This window comes from Canis aureus, unplaced genomic scaffold, assembly GCF_053574225.1.
Source record: "Canis aureus isolate CA01 unplaced genomic scaffold, VMU_Caureus_v.1.0 NW_027326412.1_RagTag, whole genome shotgun sequence".
Taxonomy (NCBI): domain Eukaryota; kingdom Metazoa; phylum Chordata; class Mammalia; order Carnivora; family Canidae; genus Canis; species Canis aureus.
Window position 1 is genome coordinate 683,918 of NW_027554413.1, and position 25,200 is coordinate 709,117.

General features: G+C 39.0%; 1 protein-coding gene across 3 annotated transcripts in view; it reads left to right on the forward strand.

The window, feature by feature from the left end:
- Nucleotides 1-25,200, forward strand: part of LOC144309480 (ankyrin repeat domain-containing protein 26-like) — a 61,482-nt gene that overhangs the window by 20,150 nt on the left and 16,132 nt on the right. For all 3 annotated transcript variants that reach the window (XM_077890570.1, XM_077890572.1, XM_077890569.1), the window contains exons 4-9: nucleotides 362-476; nucleotides 634-807; nucleotides 7,738-7,844; nucleotides 11,590-11,660; nucleotides 14,682-14,715; nucleotides 20,492-20,561. In XM_077890570.1, coding sequence (XP_077746696.1) covers nucleotides 362-476; nucleotides 634-807; nucleotides 7,738-7,844; nucleotides 11,590-11,660; nucleotides 14,682-14,715; nucleotides 20,492-20,561 — 571 coding nt within the window. The remainder of the gene's footprint in view (nucleotides 1-361; nucleotides 477-633; nucleotides 808-7,737; nucleotides 7,845-11,589; nucleotides 11,661-14,681; nucleotides 14,716-20,491; nucleotides 20,562-25,200) is intronic.

Below are 25,200 nucleotides of genomic sequence, written 5' to 3' on the forward strand. Positions count from 1 at the left end.
ACATGCTCTTCAGAGTGAGCCAGACAGGTGACCTGAGATAACTATTTTTATGCCCATTTTGTGGATAAGGAAATTGCGATAAGGCTAAGTGGTCACTGTGAAGCGACAGAGTTAAAGTGGGAATCAAACCCAGGTTGAGCTGCCTCTTGAGGTCATGCTCTTCCTAATCAGATAGGCTGCTCTTTTAATAGAGCGGTGAAAAATCACTAAAAAATATTGTACTTTCTTCTAAAGTAAACTAATTCTTTGTTTTGGAGTCATGAGAATAATGTAGTATTTAACATTTACAATTCTATGAATTGATTTGCAATTTTTGAAAAGGTACACTGTAATTTCTTGACAAGTCCTTTCACACTCACAGAACTGCTCTCCACTTGGCCTGTGCCATTGGCCGTGAAGATATGGTGAAGCTCCTGGTAGATCGGCACTGCCAGCTTAACCTCTGTGATGGCGAAGACAGGACAGCTCTCGTGAAGGTGGGTGGTCACAGTTATGTCTGCCTGAGGTGGATTGGATTGAAGTCCTTGGAATGAACATTTGTTGCATTTAAACATAACTCATTGGTGAAACTTGTGGCATGTTTCCTTTCAATTCCCAGAATTTACATTCTGTTTCTTGTTGTAATGCTCACAGGCTATACAATGCCAAGAAGAGGCATGTGTAACTATTCTCCTGGAACACGGTGCTGATCCTAAAGTGAAAGACAACAAGGGCAACACAGCTCTCCATTATGCAGCCCACGAAGGGATTGTCTCAATAGCAGAGAAGCTGCTTTTACAAAACGCAAATATAGAGGCCAAAAACACGGTACAAGTCAACTTTTTTTTTTTACAACGTACTTGACATTATATATATATATATACTTATTTATTTATTTATTTATTTATAGATAGCTGCAAAAGGTTTATATATATATGTACATATATATGTACATAGGTACATATATATATGAAGACATCGACACTGAATTTTATACAGTAGGTCCTGTCATCATGGAAACAACTCCAAAACCAAAGCAGAGTGAGTGAAAAAGAAAAGTAATGCATATAGAAAGACCACATTCTGTCTGCTAGCCACCCTTCCACCCCAGAAAGAAAATCTTCCCCTTTGTGCCTGGGAGTAGATGGTGCCCTCAGAGCCCACAAAGGATTGAAGGCCTAGAGGGGAGTGTGGTGATGATGGAGGCCGAAAGGTGTGCAGGGGCTTAGGAAATGGATGCTTCTGGGGATGAGTAGGAGACCGTGACCCAGAGGAGTAGCTTGGGTGAATGTAAATGGGAGGAGAAAGCAGCAGGTTGTAATAGGCCTTGGGCACTCTAGGCCCTAAGGTTCAGAAGATGAGAGCAGGGGGATCAGGTCATGACATCCTACAGGTGGTGTCTGCTTGTGCTGGTAGCCACTCTGCCAGCCATGTACCACGGTGAGGCCTCCCATTCCGGAGAGTAGCTCCTGCTCAGCCTATGTATTTCCTCAGTGGGGTGGTAGGTGTGCATGGGGAGCTGGTGATGACCACACTTGCCAGTCTCCCTGTGTTTTCTTTGACATGCATTACCTTCAGTCGCTGCCCTTACAGAAACACTGTTGTGTGCCATAGATAGGGTCGATTTTTCATATTCGGAAGCTCAAACATTTCCTGGATGAAAATATTTTGAAATAACTGTCTAAGCTTTTGCTTTAAATAACAACACTTTTTATTTTTGAAGATTGTATTTATATGAGAGAGAGCAAACAAGAGTAGGGAGGAAAGGCAGAGGTAGGGAAAGAAAAGGCCTTCCCACTGAGCCAGGTAGCCTGATGCACGGGGCTTGATGTCAGGAGTGGGATCGTGACCATAACCAGAGAGAGATGCTTGACCCACTGAGCCCCCCAGGCTTACCATAATACTTCTTCCTTCCTGCCTTCCTTTTTTTAATTAAGCTTTTTTATTTATTTATTTTTTCACCTCACACTCTGGGGTTTATGTACTTATTTTATCTTTTAGTTTTTTCTTTTTCAAAATTTTTTTAGTTGGAGTTCAGTTTGCCAACAAAGAGCACAGCACCCAGTGCTCATCCCGTCAAGTGCCCCCCCCTTGGTGCCCGTCACCCAGTCACCCCAACCCCCCACCCACCTCCCTTTCCACCATCCCTTGTTTGGTTCCCAGAGTTAGGAGTCTCTCATGTTCTGTCCCCCTCACTGATATTTCCCACTCATTTTCTCTGCTTTCCCCTTTATTCCCTTTCACTCTTTTCTATTCCCCATATGAATGAGACCATATAATGTTTGTCCTTCTCCGATTGCCTTACTTCACTCAGCATAATACCCTCCAGTTGCATCCATGTTGAAGCAGATGGTGGGTATTTTTGTTTCTAATTGTTGAGTAATCTGTGGTATATGTCCGCAATGGAGTATTACTCAGCCGTGAGATTTTATTTATTTTTGAGGAAGTGAGCAAGCATCTACAAGCAGGGGATGTTGTGGGGGCAGAGGGAAAAGAAAGAGAGTAAGAATCTGAAGTAGACTTTGTGCTGAGCCTGGCGCAGCGCTGGATCTTATAACTCTGATCATCACCTGAGTTAAGACCAAGAGTCAGATGCTCAACGGACTAAGCCACTCAGTTGCCCCTAAATAATGATACCTCTAAAGAAGCATTAGAGAATACAGGTTTCTTTTATGTATTTATGGCAAATATTTTTGAGAACACAGAATGTGTTCTGAAACTTTATTTTCAAAAATGTTTTCTCACCCAGTTTGTTTTCTTATTTAGTGTCAAACAACAGAGGAAAGCAAAATTTGCCTTGGAAATAGGCTTTGTCTTAAAACACAAAACAAGTGTATTTTACAATATCAAATCTTGCTGCTGTTGAGAAGTTCCTATTTGATCAAAAAGTGATTGATTAACACGGTCAGAGTTTGTCTTTTATCAGCCTTGACTTAAGAGGGACAAAAGAGGGGCAAAGGAGAAAGCAGTCAGGAACATGCAGAGTGATTTAGACATTTGGCAAGTGAGGGGAAATATCAAGACAAGGTTTTTGGATTGTGTTTGTTTTTCTTCAGTGTTTATGTTTAGGTAAGGAGTCTTCAATTTTCAGGGATAGTAATTCTTACTTACGAACCAGTGAGTGTGTTGTAAATTTATATAGAGATCAATTCTAGGAGGACTCTAAGGACATCAGATTGGCAGTAAACTGGTGGTTGAATGGGCACGAAAAGGGACGCCTGTGTGGCTCAGTGATTGAGCATATGCCTTCGGCTCAGGGCATGATCCCATGGTCTCCCGAATCGAGTCCCACATGGCACTCCTTGAATGGAGGAGCCTGCTTCTCCCTCTGCCTGTGTCTCTGCCTGTCTCTCTCTCTCTCTCTCTCTCATCTCTCATGAATAAATCAATAAAAATCTTAAAAAAAAGTGGACAAGAAGAGGAAAGAACACAGTATAGTATTTTGCAGCTATAGCCACTTAGATACGAGTCTAAACTCTTCTTGCAAATCTAGAATGTCTTGATGGGAAGGACGTAAGGAGTGTGTAAATAATGGAATCAAGTTGCATTTTGAGTTTACTAGTCCTTGTTCTACCTCTAGCCATGGAAATTGAATGCAGGTTTGATAAGTGACTCATTTCTGTTTTTGGCTGAATACTCAAGTGATAGGGAGAATTGGCCACATAGGTGAAAGAGGAGACTGGCATGGTTGTGTACTGTACTAGTTCTCAGCTAGACTTGTGCTGGTGAATCACAGTCAACTAGGGAACTTTAAAAGAATTTACAAGCCTAAACTGTCCCGTGAAGATTTCGACGGAGTGAATCCAATAACGTGTGTACGCAGAAATTTGGAAATAGGGTTTTGAGATTCTGATACAACTCTTGGCTAAGAACTACTGAATGGGTAGGTATACATATACAAATTTAGAGATGTAAAAATATTAAATCTCTGGAAGATTTAACTGAAGTTGGATACTGGCTACTTCCTTCCACTCTCTCCAACATTAGCCTTTCATCTCTCTGTATCTCTTTGAGAATTACAGATGAAAATTATTGGTCATCTCTGTTGGCTTGAAAAATAATTACCTTTTCTTCCAGCTATCAGTCATTCACCGGCACCCAGATGGGAAGTCTTTATGAGTAGTCTTTTAATAAGTAGAGTCTGACCCTTTAAAGATTTTACGTGTTTTGCTACCATTCTGATTATTACAAGCAGGGTTTTCCCAATTGCAGCAGTAGAAATCCGTGAACCTTCTTTTTTAGTTGAAGCTGTGCGATAGACTATCTTAGGATGTCTTTCAAATTCATAGGGCCCTGGCATAGTGCATAATCACTACTGTGTTAAACATTCAGCATGTAGTTAGTGACAATACAGATGGTAATTGTTTTAATAACTTTGCTTCAGCATTCCTCTGAACTCCTGTCTGTTCGGTTAGCAATGTGAGGGAAGTAAATACAAATAGATTGTAGTTGAAACAAGCATTGGAAAATTCTGACAGTAGGTGTTAATGAGTCTTCACAGCAATTTTCCTTAGAAGGTGGGGCCTAATTTGTTGGTAAAACGTGATCCTGATGCTTTAGGAAAGGTTTGATGTCCAAGTATTTGTTTTATGCACGGCCATTGGAAACAGTCACAGCAAATAGAAAAACACAAGTAGGCTATAGACTAAATGTGGCCCCCGGATGTATTTAGTTTCCACTGTCAGTTGAGCTAACATTTAAAATTATGGCACGCATGTAGAACTCTGGATTTTGAGCTTTTCTTACAGATCACTTCTGGTACCTTGAGCCCATGCTGCTGTTTGGTATGCTGTGCAGAGGCTGTCCCTTTATAGGAGGCGTGTGTCTCCAGTTTGCTCGTGTCCCGCCTAGGTTCTTCACTGACTCGTGTCACCTGCTTTGCCTCCATAACCATTGAGTTTACAATTACTGTTTTATGGTATATGTTGACAAAGATTTCAAGATTTCAAGACACTCCATATTAATTTATAATATATATTTTATATTTTATGTTAATTTCTTAGGATTGGGATTGTATTTTCTGTTTCTTTGTCTCCTTATTTTTTTCATTACTTTATTCAGTAATTGATGAGAGACACACAGAGAGAGGCAGAGAGCTAGGCACAGGGGGAAGCAGGTTCTCTATGGGGACCCTGATGTGGGCTCGATCCCAGGATCCCGGGTCACCATGCTAAACCACTGAGTCACCCGGTACCTCAGGATGAATTTTCCAAGTTAAAATTTAAAAGTTGTTTTTTTTTTTTGAAAACCATTTTTTCTTTAAATGTACTGTATTCGTGTTCCTTTTGGAATATCTGCAGTCCTATGAGGTTAATCCATTTTATTTGGATATATTATGCATATTGCAGAGAATATTAAATTATTTAGTATTATTGATTGTGCTAAAAATAATCTATGTAAGCCAGTATTAGAATTTTTTTGTTATTAAGATTTTTCATTTAAATTCATTTTACCAATCTATAAAAACACAGTGCTCCTCCAGTATTCCTATTTTTATTGATAAGCTGTTATATTTTTATTTCTGATTTACACTTTGCCTAAAATACAAAATAATTATAAATAGTAATCACAGTAGAAACTGGAATACTAAGAGGATTTTTAGAAGTGGATATGCCTTACGGGTCCCAGAATTAATATAATTGAGACCAAATCTCATACTTATTTCACGTAGCATAATATCCTATGTCAGTCAGAGGAAGACAGTTATCATATGGTCATATTCATTATGTAGATGTTAGAAACAAAACAGAGTATCAGAGGGGAAGAGAAGAAAAAGTAAAACAAGACAGAGTGAGGGAGACACACCATAAGAGACTCTTAATCATAAGAACCAACCTGAGTGTCCTTGGAGTGGTTGGTATGGGTGTTTGGGGTAACTGGGTGATGGACATTACAGAGGGCACATGATGGAATGAGCACTGGGTGTTACATAAGACTGCTGAATCACAACCTTTTACCTCTGAAACTAATAATACACTATATGTTATTTAATTGAATTTAATCAAAAAGATAAAAATGAGAAAAATCTCATACTGAGCTTTCTAACAGTTAAGATAAAGCTTTATCATTGTATAATAGGAGTAAGTCCAAGGATATTTATTTATTTATTTATTTATTTATTTATTTATTTATTTATTTATAATTTTATTTTAATTCAGTTTGCCACAATAAAGTATAACACCCAGCGCTCATCTCATCATTTGTGCCCTCCTTGACCAAGGACTATTTATTTTTTTAAAAAATATTTTATTGATTTATTCATGAAAGACACTGAGAGAGAGGCAGAGACACAGGCAGAGAGAGAAGCAAGCTCCATGCCGGGAGCCAGATGTGGGACTTGAACCTGGGACTCCAGGAACACACCCTGGGCTGAGGGCAGGAGCTCAACCTCTAAGCCACTCAGGTTTCCCAACCACGAACTACTTAGTATTAAGCATTCAATGTTCAGTTGAAGCTTATTTCTTTTATTTATTTATTTATTCTTTTTCTATTTTTGATTTCTACTAAGCTTTATTTACGTATTTTAGAGAGACAGCTTGTACATGCACAGTCTTGGGGGGTTGGGTGAGGGGAAGAGGGAGAGAGTATCTTAAACAGACTTGGTGCTGAGTGCCAGGGGAGCCCAGAATCCAAGGTGGGGCTGGATCCCACCACCCTGAGACAAAACCAAGGGTCACTCAACTGGCTACGCAACCCAGCTACCCTGAAACCTAGCTCTTTTCATTCAGAGTCCATCTCCTTAGTGACTCCTTAGTGACTCAGTGTTTTGTGTTGACATCTGGGATCCCATACCATTGATAGAAGAGAATCAAGCAAGTTTGTACAACCTGGAGAAAACCCTCGCCTTTATTGGAAAGTTCTTAAAGCTATATCCCTGAGAACTCTTATTTCTCAAGTATTAATGTTTGCTACAAAAAAAAAAAAAGGAATTGTCAAATGGGGATGAGCAAATGTAAATGGAGTTCATTTGTGCTACATGTATAGTGCAGTTTTGAGTATTTCACAAACATAGATGATCATTGAATCTTTCTTTTGGGGCACAGTGTCTTCCTTCTTGCAAATTATGTATTCTTTGGAATATAATTGAAAAAACACTATTCCAGAGATATCCATTAAAATCAATAACAATATTTTAAATATTCACTACTATGTTTTAGAGAGTGGAGATACAGAGATTAAAAAAATCACCCCTGCCTTCGAGAAGCTCTTGGTTTAGATGGTGTGGAATAGAGTGTACCATGGTATATTATGTGAGAGAAACAAAGATTCTTGGAGCCAGGCAATGTTTGAAGCGAGTTTGTAGAATGACTTCAGGTAATCTATGAAGAGGTAGTGGAGGTCTATTTTTTTTTAATTTTACTTTTTAAAAGGATTTTATGTTTTTGAGAGAGACAGAGAGCAAACAAGCAGGAGAGAGAGCACGAGTGGAGGGGAGGGGCAGAGGGAGAGGGAGAAGCTGACTCCTTGCTGCAGAGGGAGCCCAAGGTAGGGCTCCATCCTGAGACCCTGGGATCATGACCTGAGCTGATGAGCTGAAGGCAGATGCTTGACCAACTGAGCCACCCAGGCTCCCTGAGAAAGCAGTCTTTTAAAAAGAAGGAGCAGGTGGTGAAAACAGAGTGGTGAGAAGGAAGGGGCTAATTTTATTTTACTTTCTACAGTATATGTTTTAAGTTTAGCAGAATGTATAGAAATTTTAAAATTTAGCATGCAAATATGTAATTTTATAAATTATAAGTTGTTTTTTCACTTTTACAGGATGGCCTCACACCAGTTTTAGTTGCTCTAAATGAAAACAAAGAGCAAATGGTAAAATTTTTAGTAGGAAAAGGAGCACGTCTACTTTCAGGGGATACGGTTAAAAGGTAGAGTATTTTTTTGTTTTGTTTTTTAAACCTTACTATTTTGTCTTGAGTGGTAACAATTTCTCATGTCATAAATTTTATCTTAAGATGATTAAGTTATAGTCATATAGTGAAAAATGTCAGGATGTCATCTCTTAGGTAGAAAGCAATTTTTCTGACAGGCCAACATGAACAGTGTATAGCAGAATTCATATTTCTTTGTAATATTGATTGATGTCATTTGCAATAGTTTTTTTGCCATCGGATTTTATATTAAAAGGGTTTCATATTAATATTATTAGTTTTATAATGGGGACTCCCAACTTGTAGTTTACTTTATGACACAATTCTGGATATCTGAACTCTTTTATTAATATTTTTTAAGATTCTATTTCATACTTTAAAAGATATACAATAAGCATAAGTAGGAGTTGTTTTGTTTTTTTGGATGACACTTTGCTTTATTACTTTTTGTTGAAGAATACTGATGTTGTTAGATGATCCCGAAGTGGTTACCATTAGCAGATACTCTGGGTTCATCAGTTTTTATACTTTTTCATGTCCAGTATGTTTTATCATTTTCATTTTTAATTGGAATGGATTGAAGGATGAAAGAGAACCTTAGGTGAATAGACTCTTCCTTTAATGAGGATAAATCATAGGTGAGTGATAAAGAGAAAAGAGATGGACTTTAGATTCACAGAAGACTAGGTTTAATTGTTAGCTTGCCTCCTTGCTGGGTATGTGACCTTGGAAACATTACTTACCATCACCAGATACATATCCTGATATGAAAAGGAGGATAATAATATATCCTTCAAGGGTGGTTGTGTGTAAATAATTATATATATATATATAATCATGTGATTTAGTGCCTACCACATGTTTAACTTAACATCACTAACTGCAACTATGACTGTTTTCTTATCATTAGTGTGAATATTACTGTTTTAAGCCTACAGATAGCTTTTATACCGACCTGGCCTCCAGGTGGTTTGGAGGTACACTGTACCAGTTTAAGGAAGAAATGGGGATTTTTAAAATGATTTTATTTATTTATTCATGAGAGACACACAAAGAGAGGCAGAGACACTGGCAGAGGGAGAAGCAGGATCCGGAACTCCAGGATCACGCCCTGAGCCAAAGGCAGACACTCAACCGCTGAGCCACCCAGATGTCACAAAATGGGGAATTTTTTTTAAAAAACCCTTCACCTATTCAGATCAGTGACCTCGGCATAGTTTCTTGTTCATCAGAGGGTTTTAAATTAGCAACTTCTACTATGATACCCAAGTGGAACCAGAGACTTCTTTTTTGTCCCTTCATTTTAGCCGTGGGGTTAATTTACAAAAATGAACACTTGGACATGTTAGTGGTCAATTCTGTAGCAACATGTGAGATATTACCCTGATGAAGTATATCAGATTAGGTGCTTAAATACTCTGAGTTCTTAAGGATGAAGTTATCTCTCTGTTATTTTAGAATAGCCCTTATGCTTGCTGTAAAATATGCTGTAAAAGATGAACCATGAAATATAGTCAGTCTTCTCTTTAGGAAGGTTTTCCTAAGATGTATATGGATGGACTGCAGAAGAATATGCTATTATTAATAGTATTAATATGTAAGTTTACATTAAAATGCTAGTTATTACTAGGATACCTGGGCGGCTCAGCGGTTGAGTGTCTGCCGTGGGCACAGGGCATGATCCCGGGGCCTGGGGATCGAGTCCCACGTCTGGCTCCCTGTGAGGAGTCTGGTTCTCCCTCTGCTGATGTCTCTGCCTCCTCTCTCTCTCTCTCTCTCTCTCTGTGTATGTGTGTGTCTCTCATGAATAAATAAGTAAAATCTTTTTTCAAAAATGAAAATAACTTAAAACATGCTAGATATTTCTCAACTGAGGTTTAAAATATAGTAAAATAGTGTTACTTCCTAGGTAACAGCTGAGAAGGTATAATTTGATTCAGCACTTTGGGGTGGCAGTGAGTTAGAGCCTATCATCACCCAGAAACCAAGCAAAAGGCTAGACTAGTTAGAAGTAGCAATGGGTGCAGGGTTCTTTATGTCAGGACTCTTGAGACCTTTATCCTTAGGGATCCTCACTGTATCTGTTTCATTCCAACTATAACCCTTCTGCATGGGGTTCACATAATGTTATACCTGGGTGCTTCTTAAAAAGATTTTATTTATTTATTTATTTATTTATTTATTTATTTATTTACTTATTTATTAATGAGAGCAAGCACAAGTGAGGCGGAGGGGTGGAGGGAGAGGGAGAAGCCGACACTCTGCTGAGCTGGGAGCCCAACACAGGGCTGGATCCTTGAGGCCATACCTGAACCAAAGGCAGATGGTTATCTGACTGAACTACCCACCTCAACGTCTGTTTTGACTAACTATTGTGTCCTAAGATGTTCAGTTTCATAGAAAACTTTATACTTTTCCTTGTGGGTTATCGCCTATACTTTCCCCCTTGAATTTCCCGAGAACCTAAGGGTTTCCCTAAGACCAGAGAGACAGTCCTCTTTCATAAGCCTTTTGGATGGAAAAAAGGACATGCTCATCATTCTGTGGTTTCCTTTGATTCTGTTCCTGCAACATTGCTGTTGAAACTGGTTCTGCAGTCCAGTCATGATTGACTTTTGCTCATAGGATGCCCTTGCTGATCCTCATTCGTCAGTCCTCATGGTGATCCACACTTAGAATTCAAACTTACAACCCTTTTTTGTTTATTACATATGCTTATATGCTCAGCTGCTATTCCAAAGCCACCGGCATGCTGTTCTGGCAGCTGGGCCTTCTGGCTTTAGCCCCATACACCCTTCCCTTCACACTCAAAAACCTTACGTGGAAACCATATATTAGCCCAGACCTTCATGATGAATTAACCTTCGAGGATTTTGTTTGTCTTTTCTGCTAGCAGACTTTAGTTAGGACCATTCTAAACTATTAAAGGAGTTCAAATAATACTACAAGAAGAGACTGGACTTTCCTTCCCCTTTGTTCCTACATCTGTACCCGAAGCCTGCTTTATTTTTTTAATTTTTTTAAGATTTTATTTTTATTTATTCATGAGAATACACAGAGAGGAGAGAGAGAGAGGCAGAGACACAGGCAGAGGGAGAAGCAGGCTCCATGCAGGGAGCCCGACATGGGACTCGATCCTGGATCTCCAGGATCATGCCCTGGGCTGAAGGCCATGCTAAACCACTGAGCCACCCGGGCTGCCCCCCAAGCTTGCTTTAACTCCTGTGGAATACCTTTTTTATTAGGTCATGGAAGGTCTCATATTGCCCTTCCCAGAGTTGTGGGCATCACCTTGCCTGAGAGACCACGTTTTGGGTATAATACCTCATTAAATCCTCCTAACAGCCTTGTAATATAAGATGGTAAGATTCCTGTTTTATAGAGAAAGACTTTGAGTGGAAGAGAAGTGGCTGGTCTAAGAACAAAAAGCTGCTGGTTTTAGAGCTGGGACTTTGGGATTTGAGACACTTTCCATTATGGCAGGCTAACTCTTAGTTTACTGAGCAAAATGCCTTCAACTCATGACTGGTTCACCTTACTTTTGTTTCTCCTTTAATTATAATTACATACTTGATAAAAGTTTTTAGAACTAACAAATTTGAAGTACCTATTCGGGTAATTTAAGTTTTGATGTTAACCCTGATATTCTTTGAAAAATCTTAAGAATTTGATATATCTGGTAAATATTTTTCATATCAGTATTAAAAAAGTCTCATTGTTTATCACTCTTTCTTATACGTAGCAGTGACCAACTAATTTCTGAACATGAAGAAGAAATGAAACCTGAAAATTCTTCACAGAATCATGATCTAGGTATGATTTTTTAGAGTGAATTACTTATGGTGGTCCTAACATAGATGAAGTCAGAGTAAGGCAGTTTTGATCATGAAAAAGCAATGAAAACAAAACAAAACAAATCGGATGTGTAAATTGCATGGGTGTTTGGTTTCTTAATTTCTTTCTTAATAGTCTAGGATTCAGAATTTGAGAAGTTCTTTTTGGTAATTTAAAATATGAGGCAGTATTGTCTGAAAATAAATTCGTTATCTTAGTATTTTTTAGAATTTATTTCTTTATTCCTCAGAGACACACAGAGAGAGGCAAAGAGAGAGGCAGAGGGAGAAGCAGGCTCCATACGGATGCCTGATGTAGGACTCAATCCCAGAACCTGGGATCACAACCTCAACCAGTGAGCCATCCAGGTGCCCTCATTAGTTATGAGACTTAAAATCCTATGGGATAGCTTTGTGTAAATAAGGAAAAAAGATTTTCAAGTTAGTATGTTTTATGTTTCCTCTATAAACATGTTATAAAAATTACTGGTTATACAAATGGTATTTTGACTTTTACAAGTGGATTTCATTTAGTAAATATTATTATAGCGTGATTTGTCTCATTATCCTTAAAACTGGAACTCTGCAGTACCTTGCTGGTCCTTTACACAAATGGCAAACAATAAGAACTGCAAAACTTAGCTAGTGTGCAGAAAGACCAATGAGATTGCTTGATTTTTTAGGTGATGACCTATCCTACGGAAGCCTGTTGAGGAGCACAGGTTATTTTAGATGCTGTTGCATCAACACAATCTCACTATTAGTGACTTCACTTCTCTTAAGTCAGAATGTGATATGTTGACTTCATTAGAACAATGTTCTCTCCTGTTTGTTGCATAATACTGTAGTTTTTTGGAAATAAGATACTCTGTTATTAGTCAAAAGATGATCATAATAAATATTCAAAAAGGGCAACTTGGGCTCAACAAATTATAATAAAAGCACAAAAATGTTCGCAGTCACAAAGATGTTACCGTTGCTCCCCAGAGGTGGCACCTAGTGTGTTGCATGGTCTGAAATGTAGGAAGAAACCTTTGACTTAGTGGATCTCTATCACAGAAATTCTTTAGGTTGGCTTTGGTTTTGCAAGTTATAGGAAGCAAAGATGGAAGAGAGTTTTGGTCTTTCAAGGTGCTCATAATAGAATAGAGCTGTCTTTGTGTTGTGTTTTTTTTTTAAGATTTTAATTTATTTATTCATGAGAGACAGAGAGAGAGAGAGGCAGAGATATAGGCAGAGGGAGAAGCAGGCTCCAGGCAGGGAGCCCAACATGGGACTTGATCGGGGAAGTCGGGGATCAGGGCCTCAGCCAAAGGCAGACACTCAACCGCTGAGTCACCCAGGAGTCCCTGTCTCTTTTCCTGCTTGGCTAATTAGCAACAGCTTCAGGCATATTTTCACATGACAATATCCATGACCAGAAGAACTGTGTTTGTCTTTGTGTTTCTTTTATATAGGAAGAAAACTCAGCAGCTTGCAGTAAACTTCCCCTAACATTTTATAGGCTAGGTAACATGACTTGCTTGTTCCTAAACCAGTCACTGGTAAGTCAGGTACTGTGATTAGCTTAGAATAATCCTTTCTCCTTTTGCAGCTGGGGCGAGACCACATTCTTTGTGTATTGGGACACTAACTATCCAAATAAAGCTGTGGTTCTCCAGCAAGAATGAAGAATATGGAATGGCTGTTGGGGAGGGAGCCAGCAGGGATTGATAGGAGAATTTGAAATAGAAGAGTAATCAGATTAGATTTGAATTAGGGCCCTTTGGTTATGGCATAAAATGGGGATCACCAGGCTTTTCTTAAAAGGGCCAGATAGTGAATATTTTAGGCCCTGGGGTCTCACACTCTGCCATTGTCGTGTGAAAGTAGCCATAGCAATATGTATTGAAATAGATGTGACTGTGCTCCATTACAACTTTATTTACAGAACCAGATGGCAGGTTGGATTTGGCCTGTGGCCATAGTTTGCAGGCGTCTCGTGTGGAGGATAGATTGAAGAATACCAAGTTAAAGATACTGGAAGACAAAGGAAGCTTTTATTTCCTTAGCCAAGTATCAGTCCATTTTGAAATTTTCAGCCCTCTCTACTGAACAAGTCAGGAGGCTCAATTCATTCCATTTAAAATGTTGTTCTTGGGATCCCTGGGTGGCGCAGCGGTTTGGCGCCTGCCTTTGGCCCAGGGCGCGATCCTGGAGACCCGGGATCGAATCCCACGTCGGGCTCCCGGTGCATGGAGCCTGCTTCTCCCTCTGCCTATGTCTCTGCCTCTCTCTCTCTCTCTGTGTGACTATCATAAATAAATAAAGAAAAAAATATTTTAAAAAAATAAAAAAAATAAAATGTTCTTTTTCTAGGCCTTATGTCTTTCTCTAGAAAAGGTTTTGAGAAGAGTTTATTTATTTATTTGAAAGATAGCACAAGCGAGGTGGAAGGACAGAGGGAGAGAGAAAAGCAGACTCCCTGAGGGTCTCCACCCAGGACCCCAAGATTGTGACCAGAGCCGAGCCGAACTTTGTGATGAGGCATTTCATCCTGAACTTAGCAGTCTCTACTGAGGAGCTGGAGAGGTTCCGTTGTGTCCCAGCTAAATATGTATAGTCTGTTTTAACTGCTCCTAGTAGTGGAAGTCCAGGAAAATCATGCTATTTAAGTTTGCCATTGTCACTTTATGATAATGATTCTGCTAATGATACCATTTCCTGTCCGTCTCATAGGGTTTGGTTTGGTTACAATAATGGTCATTAGAAACATCCACTTGTATGTACCACATCCTGATAACTAGAATTCTTTCTTGCATTGGTAAATATAGAGGAGAAAATGAGATTTCTTAATGCATTAACTGCCTACCAATAGTACAATTAATATCCACTGTAGTGTGGTTTCCAGGTGTGGTCCCAAAGGAATACTTTTGAACAAGTCATCATCTGTCTTACAGTTTTAATATTCTGTATTTTTCTATTGTTGACTTAAAATGTATTTTCCTGCTTTCTTTACTAGTGGCTAAGAAGTCTGAAGAAGTCTCTTTAAGCAGGTAGGACTTTTATGGATTTTTTTAAAATGATGTGTTAACCAAGGAAGTGGAGAGGAAAGGATTTGTTGAGTGTTGTCTTCTGGGCTAGACACTGTATTATGTGCTTAATACGTCTTACTTATTACTTATTAGTCATTGCAATAGTTTCACCAAGGAGCTGTGCTGTTATAGCCTACTTTTTATTAACTAGTCAGCTGTAGTTCAGGGAGATGGATAAACTGACCCAGGATTCCATAGTTAATGAGTAGCAGACCCATGATTTGAATGTTAGCCTGCGTGGCTCCCACATACATGTTTTGCCCCTCAGCAGCACTGGAATTAAGATACAGATCTTAGATCATCCCAGATTGTCAAATTTCATTACATGTTAACTCTGATTTGGAGTTTTCTTAAGAACCAGGCAAGTCCAAGCATTTTCCTAATATATTTGACACAACTAGTGATAGCTAGAGGTAATTATTGCAGTGGTAACTAGTTTCTTGTTTTTACTGTCAAAGATTTTGGAGTGGATCTCAGTTACCTATGGCCACAGTACCATAGCTTTTACATAAGCAAGCCCTAATCAGGCAAGCTCTTAGATATAGTGACGTCTGCTCTCCTTGAGATGAATGATTTTTCTGAAAGTGAAGGATATGTAATCTAGGTATAGACCATGTAACGTTAATTAAATTTATCATCTATTTAGAGGGTATTTCTAAACAGTTGTCTATTTACTGACTTCTCAGTCTAATTTTCCCTTTAGGCTGGCACCCTTGATAAGTTCTGTGAAGCTTTTTCTTTTTTTGTAGACTTTTTTGCTTTTCTCCATGTCCTTTCTATACTCTTTTCTTGATTTTTTTAAACTTTCTTCTCCAATTTTCTTGCTGTTTCTTTTATTCCATTACTTTTTATCATTTCTGCAGCTAAGGATTCTCCATTTTTCTAAAGACAAAATGAAAAGCAGATAGAATTTCAGGGTTTTAAAGAATCTTAGAGATGTGTTAATCAAAATACTCTCTGATGCTGTAACCCATGTTTAACATCCTTACCAAGTGGTTGTTGAAGTGGAGAATTTGAAACTGAAAAGGGATTAAAGTGACTTACTTGAATTTGATAACTGACAGAAATGAGATTTAAATTTAGATTTTTTCCCTTTTCTCTCATCTTTGATTTAATAATATAAAGATAGGGAGTGGGTCTACTGTACATGAGACGGGAATTAGCAGGAGAGGGCATGTTTCAAGAAGAACCACACTGGGTTGAATAGGAAAAAGAGTTTTAGAAATGATGACAGAATATTGGAGTTTATGACAAGGTAGACAAAGGTCAATTACACAAAGAAAGAACACAAGATATTGGTTGTTGTTTATAAAAGCATATTAAAATAGAGCGTTCAAAAAAAAATAAAATAAAATAAAATAGAGCGTTCAAGAGAGTCCTGAGCAGCATTTCTTTTTGTTGGTTTGTTTATTTATTTATTTATTTATTTATTTATTTATTTATTTATTTTAATTTTTATTTATTTATGATAGTCACACACAGAGAGAGAGAGAGAGAGAGAGAGAGAGGCAGAGACACAGGCAGAGGGAGAAGCAGGCTCCATGCACCGGGAGCCCAACATGGGATTCGATCCCGGTCTCCAGGATCGCACCCTGGGCCAAAGGCAGACACTAAAGCGCTGCGCCACCCAGGGATCCCTCTTTTTGTTGGTTTAATTGAAGGAACTAGCATACTTCAGGGTTTCTTTTCCTTTAAAAAAAGATTTTATTTATTCATGAGACAGAGAGAGAGAGAGAGAGAGAGAGGCAGAGATACAAGCAGAGGGAGAAGCAGGCTCCATGCAGGGAGCCTGACTTGGGACTCAAACCTGGGTCTCCAGGATCATGCCCTGGGCTGAAGGTGGCACTAAACCGCTGGGCTATCCGGCTGCCCTACTTCAGAGTTTCTGTTGAGAAACATTAAAATCAGTTGAACCACTGGCAAGAGTATTTACAGCAAATAGGAATGGGACATCATCGACTTCTACCCCACCTTACAGAAGGCGGGTTAGATCCTTTCAAATAATGGGGGGAATGGAGATTCTGAACTATGTAAATGTATGGCCCAAGGTCACAGGGTCTTGTGATCGCTCCACCTCTTTTCGTAATTCTCTGATGCCCTTCCCATGTATGTGTAGGGTTTGGTGGGGTAGGACTAGCTGTCAGATCAATAACGGAGCTTCATTTGGGTAGTTGGTAAGGTGCCTACATTGAGATGACTGCATGGATGACTCAGACTCCATTTAGCTGGTTCCCAGGAGCAGGAAATGGCTCCTATTCTTGGTCATTTGAGCCTTTCCTTGTTTTGGGAATCTGTGCCTTGGCAGGCTAAAGACTTAAACGTTGGAGAGTGCCACTGAGCCCTGCAGAGGAGTGATCCAGGAGTGGTAGCTCACAAAAAGAAAATATTAGGCAGTGTGTGGGTAAATAGAGGCACAGATATCAGGACTATTTGTATAGCAGTCTCTCTTCTTGGGTATCTGAGTGCCCTTGATGATTTTTAAGGTCTTGCTAGTTTGTGTGGACGTAAATAAGGCAGGACTTGTGAAACTTGGATTTTATAATTTTTAATCTTTTAATCTCTTCGGGAATAGTATTCCAAGTAATAACATATAAATTTGTTCTTTAACATCTGTAGATAGTTCCTTTTCAAAATTTAAGTATAGTTGACACACCGTTATGTTGGTTTCATGTGTACAACATAGTGATTCAGCAGGTCTATGTTGTTACCCCATGCTTACCACAAGTGTAGCTACCATGTGTTACTGCATATTGCTCTTACAATTCTATTGACTATATTCCCTATGCTGTACTTTTATCCCTGTGACTTACTATACCTGGAATGCTGAACCTCCCACTTCCCTTCACCCATTTTTGTCTGTCCCCCACCCACTTCCCTTCTGGCAATACAGAATTCTCTGTACTTATGGGTCTGGTTCTGCTTTTTGGTTGTTTGTTCATTTGTTCTGCTTTTTTGATTCTACATATAAGTGAAATCATACAGTATTTGTCTATTTTGCTCTGACTTATTTCACTTGGCTTAATACCCTCCAGGTAATCCACATTGTTGCAAATGGTAAGGTTTCATTCTTTTTTATGGCTGAGTAATATTGCTCTGTGTGTGTGTGTGTGTGTGTGTGTGTGTGTGTGTTATACATCTGTTGATGGACATGGGTTACTTTCATATCTTGGCTGTTGTAAATAATGCTGCAGTAAACATTGGGGTACATATGTCTTTTCAAATTAGTGTTTTCTTTTTTTGGGGGTAAGTAAGTACCCAGTAGTGGATTACTGGATCATGTGGTATTTCTATTGGTACTTCTTCAAGGAAACTCCATTTTGTTTTTTACAGTGGCTGCCCCAATTTCTATCCTCATCACCAGCTCACGAGTATTCCTTAGTCTCTGCATCCTCACCAATATTTTTTAGTGTGTGTTTTTGATTCTAGCCATTCTGACAGGTGGAAGGTGATAATTCATGGTGGTTAACTTTTGTCCAGTTAGCTGTCAGACATTTCAGAGAATTCCTCACCTGTCACACTTAGTTATGGGAACTAAAACTGGGCCTTTACTGGGCATTTCACAGGTTAGGAGAGGTGAAAGCAAAATAGATAACTAAACCCTTTTTAAAAACAGAGGCCAAGGGGCGCCTGGCTGGCTCAGTCGGTTAAGCGACTGCCTTTGGCTTGGGTCATGATGTCAGGGTACTGGGATAGAGCCACATATAAGGCTCTCTGCTCAGCAGGGGCCCTGCTTCTTTCCCCTCCCTCCACCTGCCTCTCTGCCTACTGTGCACACACACACACTCTCTCTCTCTCTCTCAAATAAATAAATAAATAAATAAATAAATAAATAAATAAATAAATAACATGTTAAAAAAATAACACAGAGGCCAAATTTTGAAAGACCTGTATTCTGAAAACATTGGTGAAAGCAATTGAGGATGACACAAAGACGTGGAAAGAATTCCATCTCATAGATTGGAAGAGCACCTATTGTTAAACTGTGTATAGGACCCAAAGCAATCTACAAATTTAATGCAATGCCTACTAAAATCCATCGACATGTTTCACAGAACTAGAGCAAGCAACACTAAATTTATATGGAACCACTGAAGACCTCAAATAGCCAAAGCAATATTGGAAAAAGAAAAACATAACTGGAGATATCTCTATGCTAGATTTCAAGTTATATTACAAAGCTGTAGTAATCAAAACGGCATAGTATTGGCATTAAATGGATACAAATATCAGTAGAATAGTATAGAAAATCCAGAAATAAACTATAATGATATGGCTAATTAATCTTTGACAAAGCAAGAAAGAATATCCAATGGTTTGAAAAGGCAGTCTCCTTCAATAAATGATGCTAGGAAAACTGAATGGGTATATAAAAGATTGAAACAGGACCACTTTCTTTCACCATTTACAAAAATAAATTCAAAATGGTTTAAAGATATAAATATATCACATGAAACCATTTTATCCTTGAAGAGAGCACAGGCAATGATCTCTCTGGTATTAGCTGTAGCCAGGTTTTTCTTTTTTTATGTCTCCTGAGGCAAGAGCAATAAAAGCAAAATAAACTGTTGGGGCTACATCAAAATCAAAAGCTTTTGCAGTGAAGGAATCAATCCACAAAACTAAAAGGCAACCTTACAGAATGGGAGAAGACATTTGCATATGACATATCTGATAAAGGTTAGTGTAAGAATCTAAAGAACTGATACATCTCAACACCCAAAACACAATCCAGGTCAAGAATGATCAGAATATATCAGACATTTTTCCAAAGAAGATGTCCAGTTGGCCAACAGATATATAAAAAGATGATCAGCATCACACGTCATCAGGGAAATGCAAATCAAAACTACAATGAGATAGCGCTGCACACCTGTCAGAATGGCTAAAATCAAAACCACAAGAAACAAGTGTAGTTGAGGATGTGGAGAAAAAGGAACCCTGTTGCACTTTTGGTGGAAGTGCAAACTGGGACAGCCACCATGGGAAACCGTATGGCGGTTCCTCAAAAAGTTAAAAACAAAACTAACAATCCAAGAGTTGCACTCCTGCGTATTTACCCAGATATGACAAACACACCAATTCAAAGGGATACATGCACTCATGTTTTTACTACAGCATTATTTGCAATCATCAGCCTAAGTGTGCATGTTGATGGATTAGTGAATAAAAAGTGGTGTGTGTGTATATATATATATATATATATACACACACACACACACACACATATATATATATACACACACACACACACAATGGAATATTGTTCAGCCATTGAAAAGAATGACATCTTGTCATTTGCATGGTGAGAGCTAGAGCGTATTACGCTAAGCAGTGTAAGTCAGAGAAAGACAAATATGATTTCACTCCTAAGTAACATGTAAGAAACAAAATAAAAATAAGCGAAGGAGACAGAAAAGACAGATTTACCAAGAAGAAGACTGCTATAGAGAACAAACTGATGGTTACCAGGGGGGATGTTGGTAGGGGAATGGGTGAAATAGGAGATGGGTCATGATGAGCACTGGGTGATGTATGGAATTACCAAATCATTATATTGTATATATGAAACTAATGTAACACTGTATGTTAAGGATACTAGAATTAAAAATAAAAGCTTAACCAAAACGAGGCTAAATTTTCGTATGTCAAGAAACTTCATTAATAAACAACTGACTTTGACTCGATTTTTCTTTTTAAAGAAATGAACTTGTCTTTGTTTTCTATTTTTGCTGTAAAGTCGTACCTGCAAAGCTGATACTGATGATTCAAGGCCTTCAAAACATGAGGACTTAAGTTCTGGTACCAAGGTAAAGTACTCTCTTGTAAAATTAATTTTCCTGCTCTGAGTTTAGTGTTGTGTATTATTTACTCTTAAAATATAAAGTGGCTTGCCTCTTGTCATTTTATGTTTTTTTAACTTTTTTTTATTGGAGTTCAATTTGCCAACATTTAGCATAACACCCAATGCTCATCCTGCCAAGTGACCCCCTCAGTGCCCATCACCCAGTCACCACAACCCCCCCCCCACCTCCCTTTCCACTACCCCTTATTCATTTCCCAGAGTTAGGTGTCTCTCATATTCTGTCACTCTCACTGATATTTTCACTCATTTTTTCTCCTCTCCCTATGTTCCCTTTCACCAATTCTTATATTCCCCAAATGAATGAGAACATATAATGTTTGTCCTTCTCAAATTGACTTATTTTGCTCAGCATAATACCCTCCAGTTCCATCCACGTCAAAGCAAATGGTGGGTGTTTGTCATTTCTAATGGCTGAGTAATATTCCATGGTATACATAGACCACATCTTCTTTATCCATTCATCTTTCGATGGGCACCGAGGCTCCTTCCACAGTTTGGCTATTGTGGACATTGCTGCTATAAATATTGGGGTGCAGGTGTCCTGCATTTCACTGCATCTGTAGCTTTGGGTAAATCCTCAGAAGTGCAATTGCTGGGTCATAGGGCAGTTCTATTGTTAACTCTTTGAGGAAACTCCACACAGTTTTCCAGGGTGGCTGTACCCGTTCAGATTGCTAACAACAGTGTGAGAGGGTTCCCCTTTCTCCACATCCTCTCCAACATTTGTTGTTTCCTGCCTTGTTAATTTTGCCCATTCTCACTGGTGGAAGATGATACCTCATTCTGGTTTTGATTTATATTTCCCTGATGGCCAGTGATCTGGAGTATTTTCTCATATGCTTGTTGGCCATGTCTGTGTCTTCCTCTGTGAAATTTCTGTCCATGTCTTTTGCCCAAAGCATGATTGGATTGTTTGTTTCTTTGCTGTTGAGTTTACTAAGTTCTTTATAGATCTTGGATACTAGCCCTTTATCTGATAGGTCATTTGCAAATAACTTCTTCCATTCTGTAGGGTGCCTTTTAGTTTTCTTGACTGTTTCTTTTGTTATGCAGAAGCTTCTTACCTTGATGAAGTCCCAATAATTCATTTTTGCTTTGGTTTTGCTTCCCTTCAGGGATGTATCTTGCAAGAAGTTGCCATGGCCAAGTTCAAAAAGGGTGTTGCCTGTGTTCTCCTCTAGGATTCTGATGGATTCCTGTCTCACATTTAGATCTTTCATCCATTTTGAGTTTATCTTTGTGTATGGTGTAAAAAAGTGGTCCAGTTTCATTCTTCTGCATGTGGCTATCCAATTTTCCCAGCACCATTTATTGAAGAGACTGTCTTTTTTCCAGTAGATAGTCTTTCCTGCTTTGTTGAATATTAGTTGACCATAAAGTTGAGAGTCCACTTGCGGATTCTGCATTCTGTTTCCATTGATCTATGTGTCTGTTTTGTGCCAGTACCACACTGTCTTGATGACCACAGCTTTGTAGTACATCCTGAAATCTGGCATTGTGATGCCCCCAGCTATGGTTTTCTTTTTTAATATTCCCCTAGCTATTTGGGGTCTTTTCTGATTTCACACAAATCTTAAGATGATTTGTTCCAACTCTCTGAAGAAGGTCCATAGTATGTTGATAGGGATTGCATTAAATGTGTAAATTGCCCTGGGTAGCATTGAAATTTTTCCAATCTGTGAGCATGGCATATTTTTCCATCTCTTTGGGTCTTCCTCAATTTCCTTCTGAAGTGTTCTGTAGTTTTGAGGGTGGAGACACTTTACCTCTTTGGTTATGTATATTCCTAGGTATCTTATGCTTTTGGGTGCAATTGTAATTGGGATTGACTCCTTCATTTCTCTTTCTTCAGTCTCATTGTTTGTGTATAGAAATGCACCTGATTTCTGGGCATTGATTTTGTATCCTGCCACAATGCCGAATTGCTGTATGATTTCTAGCAATCTTGGGGTGGAGTCTTTTGGGTTTTCTTTTTCTTTCTTTTTTTTAAGATTTTATTTATTCATTTATTTATGAGATACAGTGAGAGAGAGAGTCAGAGACACAGGCAGAGGGAGAAGCAGGCTCCACACAGGGAGCCGGACGCGGGACTCGATCCCGGGTCCCCAGGACCAGGCGCTGGGCCGAAGGAAGTGCTAAACCGCTGAGCCACCCAGGCTGCCCTCTTTTGGGTTTTCTATGCACAGTATCATGTCATCTGCAAAGAGGGAGAGTTTGACTTCCTCTTTGCCACTTTGAATGCCTTTTGTTTCTTTTTGTTGCCTGATTGCTGAGGCTAGGACTTCTGGTACTATGTTGAATAGCAGTGGTGAGAGTGGACATCCCTGTCTTGTTCCTGATCTTAGGGTTAAGGCTCCCAGTGTTTCCCCATTGAGAACGATATTTGCTGTGGGCTTTTCGTAGATGGCTTTTAAGATGCTGAGGAATGTTCCCTCTATCCCTACACCCTGAAGAGTTTTGATCAGGAATGGATGCTGTATTTTGTCAAATGCTTTCTCTGCATCTATTGGGAGGATCATGTGGTTCTTGTTTTTTTTCTCTTGCTGATATGATGAATCACATTGATTGCTTTACAAGTGTTGAAGCAGCCTTGCATCCCGGGGATAAATCCCACTGGGTCATGGTGAATCATCTTCTTAATGTATTGTCGGATCCTGTTGGCTAGTATCTTGTTGAGAATTTTTGCGTCCGTGTTCATCAAGGTATTGGTCTATAATTCTCCTTTTTGGTGGGGTCTGTGTCTGCTTTTGCAATTAAGGTGATGCTGGCCTCATAGAACGACTTTGGAAGTACTCCATCCCTTTCTATCTTTCATAACAGCTTTAGTGGAATAGGTATGGTTTGTTCTTTAAACGTTTGATAGAATTCCCCTGGGAAGCCATCTGGCCCCGGACTTTTGTGTCTTGGTAGGTTTTTGATGACTGCTTCAGTTTCGTCCCTGGTTATTGGCCTGTTCAGGTTTTCTATGTCTTCCTGTTGCAGTTTTGTAGTTTGTGGTTTTCCAGGAATGCACCCATTTCTTCTCGATTGCCTAATTTATTGGCGTAAAGCTGCTCATACTAAGTTTTCAAAATCGTTTGTATTTCCTTGGTGTTGGTGGTGATCCCTCCTCTCTCGTTCATGATTTTATTTTATTTTATTTTATTTTATTATTATTTTTTTTAATTTTTATTTATTTATGATAGTCACAGAGAGAGAGAGAGAGAGAGAGACAGAGAGAGAGAGAGGGGCAGAGACACAGGCAGTGGGAGAAGCAGGCTCCATGCACCGGGAGCCCGACGTGGGATTCTATCCCGGGTCTCCAGGATCGTGCCCTGGGCCAAAGGCAGGTGCCAAACTGCTGCGCCACCCAGGGATCCCCTCGTTCATGATTTTATTAGTTTGGGTCTTCTCTCTCTTCTTTTTAATAAGTTTGGCTAATAATTTATCTGTCTTATTAATTAATTCTTTCAAAGAACCAACTCCTGATTTTGTTGATCTGTTCCCCAGTTCTTCTGGTCTCTATCTCATTGAGTTCTGCTCGAATATTTATTTATTGTCTTCTGCTGGGTGAAGGTTTCAGTTGCTGTTCCTTCTCCAGCTCCTTTAGGTGCAAGGTTAGCTTTTGCTTTGAGTTCTTTCCAGTTTGGGGACGGATGCTGGTCTTGCGATGTATTCCCCCCTCAGGACTGCTTTTGCTGTATCCCAAAGATTTTGAACGATTGTATCTTCATTCTCATAAGTTTCCAGGAATCTTTTTAATTCTTCTCTAATTTCCTGGTTGATCCTTTAATCGTTTAGAAGGATGGTCGTTAACCTCCACGTGTTTGAAATCCTTCCATATTTCTTCTTTTAGTGGTTTAGTTCTAGTTTCAAAGCATTATGGTCTGAAAATATATAGGGGGCAATCTATTATATAAATGTTACATTTATATATTAAACAGAGGCGGCTGTTCATTGTATATTCCTAACTATACATACATACATACACACACACACACACACACACACACATACACACACATATAGTGTGGCCTGTGGAAAAATGGTTGTTAGTATTATTAATAATTAATAATTAATTAGTATTAACTAATAAGTTAATACTAACCTAACCATTTTTTCCACAGGCCTTTTTTAACTTACATTTTTCCCTGCCTTAAGATCATGCTTGATTGGTCACGTCTTATGTTTTTCTTTTTTTCTTCTTCTTCCTGCATTTTTTAAAGGTTTTATTTATTCATGACAGACACACACACACACACACACACACACACACGCACACACACACAGAGAGAGGCAGAGACACAGGCAGAGGGAGAAGCAGGCTCCATACAGGGAGCCTGACATGGGACTCGATCCTGGGGCTCCAGGATCTCGCCCTGGGCCGAATGCAGACACTCAACCACTGAACCACCATGGCTGTCCCCCCTGCATTTTTTTGTACATGACTTTCCCGTACCCTACGTTTTCCTTACATGGGGGAAAAAAAAACAAAACACGTTTCTTTAGTGTCTGTTCTTTCAGTCCATCTCTTTCTATGTTTATTGTCAATATTTTTGATTATGCCTTTCTGTTGTCTGTGTGTGTCTGTGGTTTTCATTCCT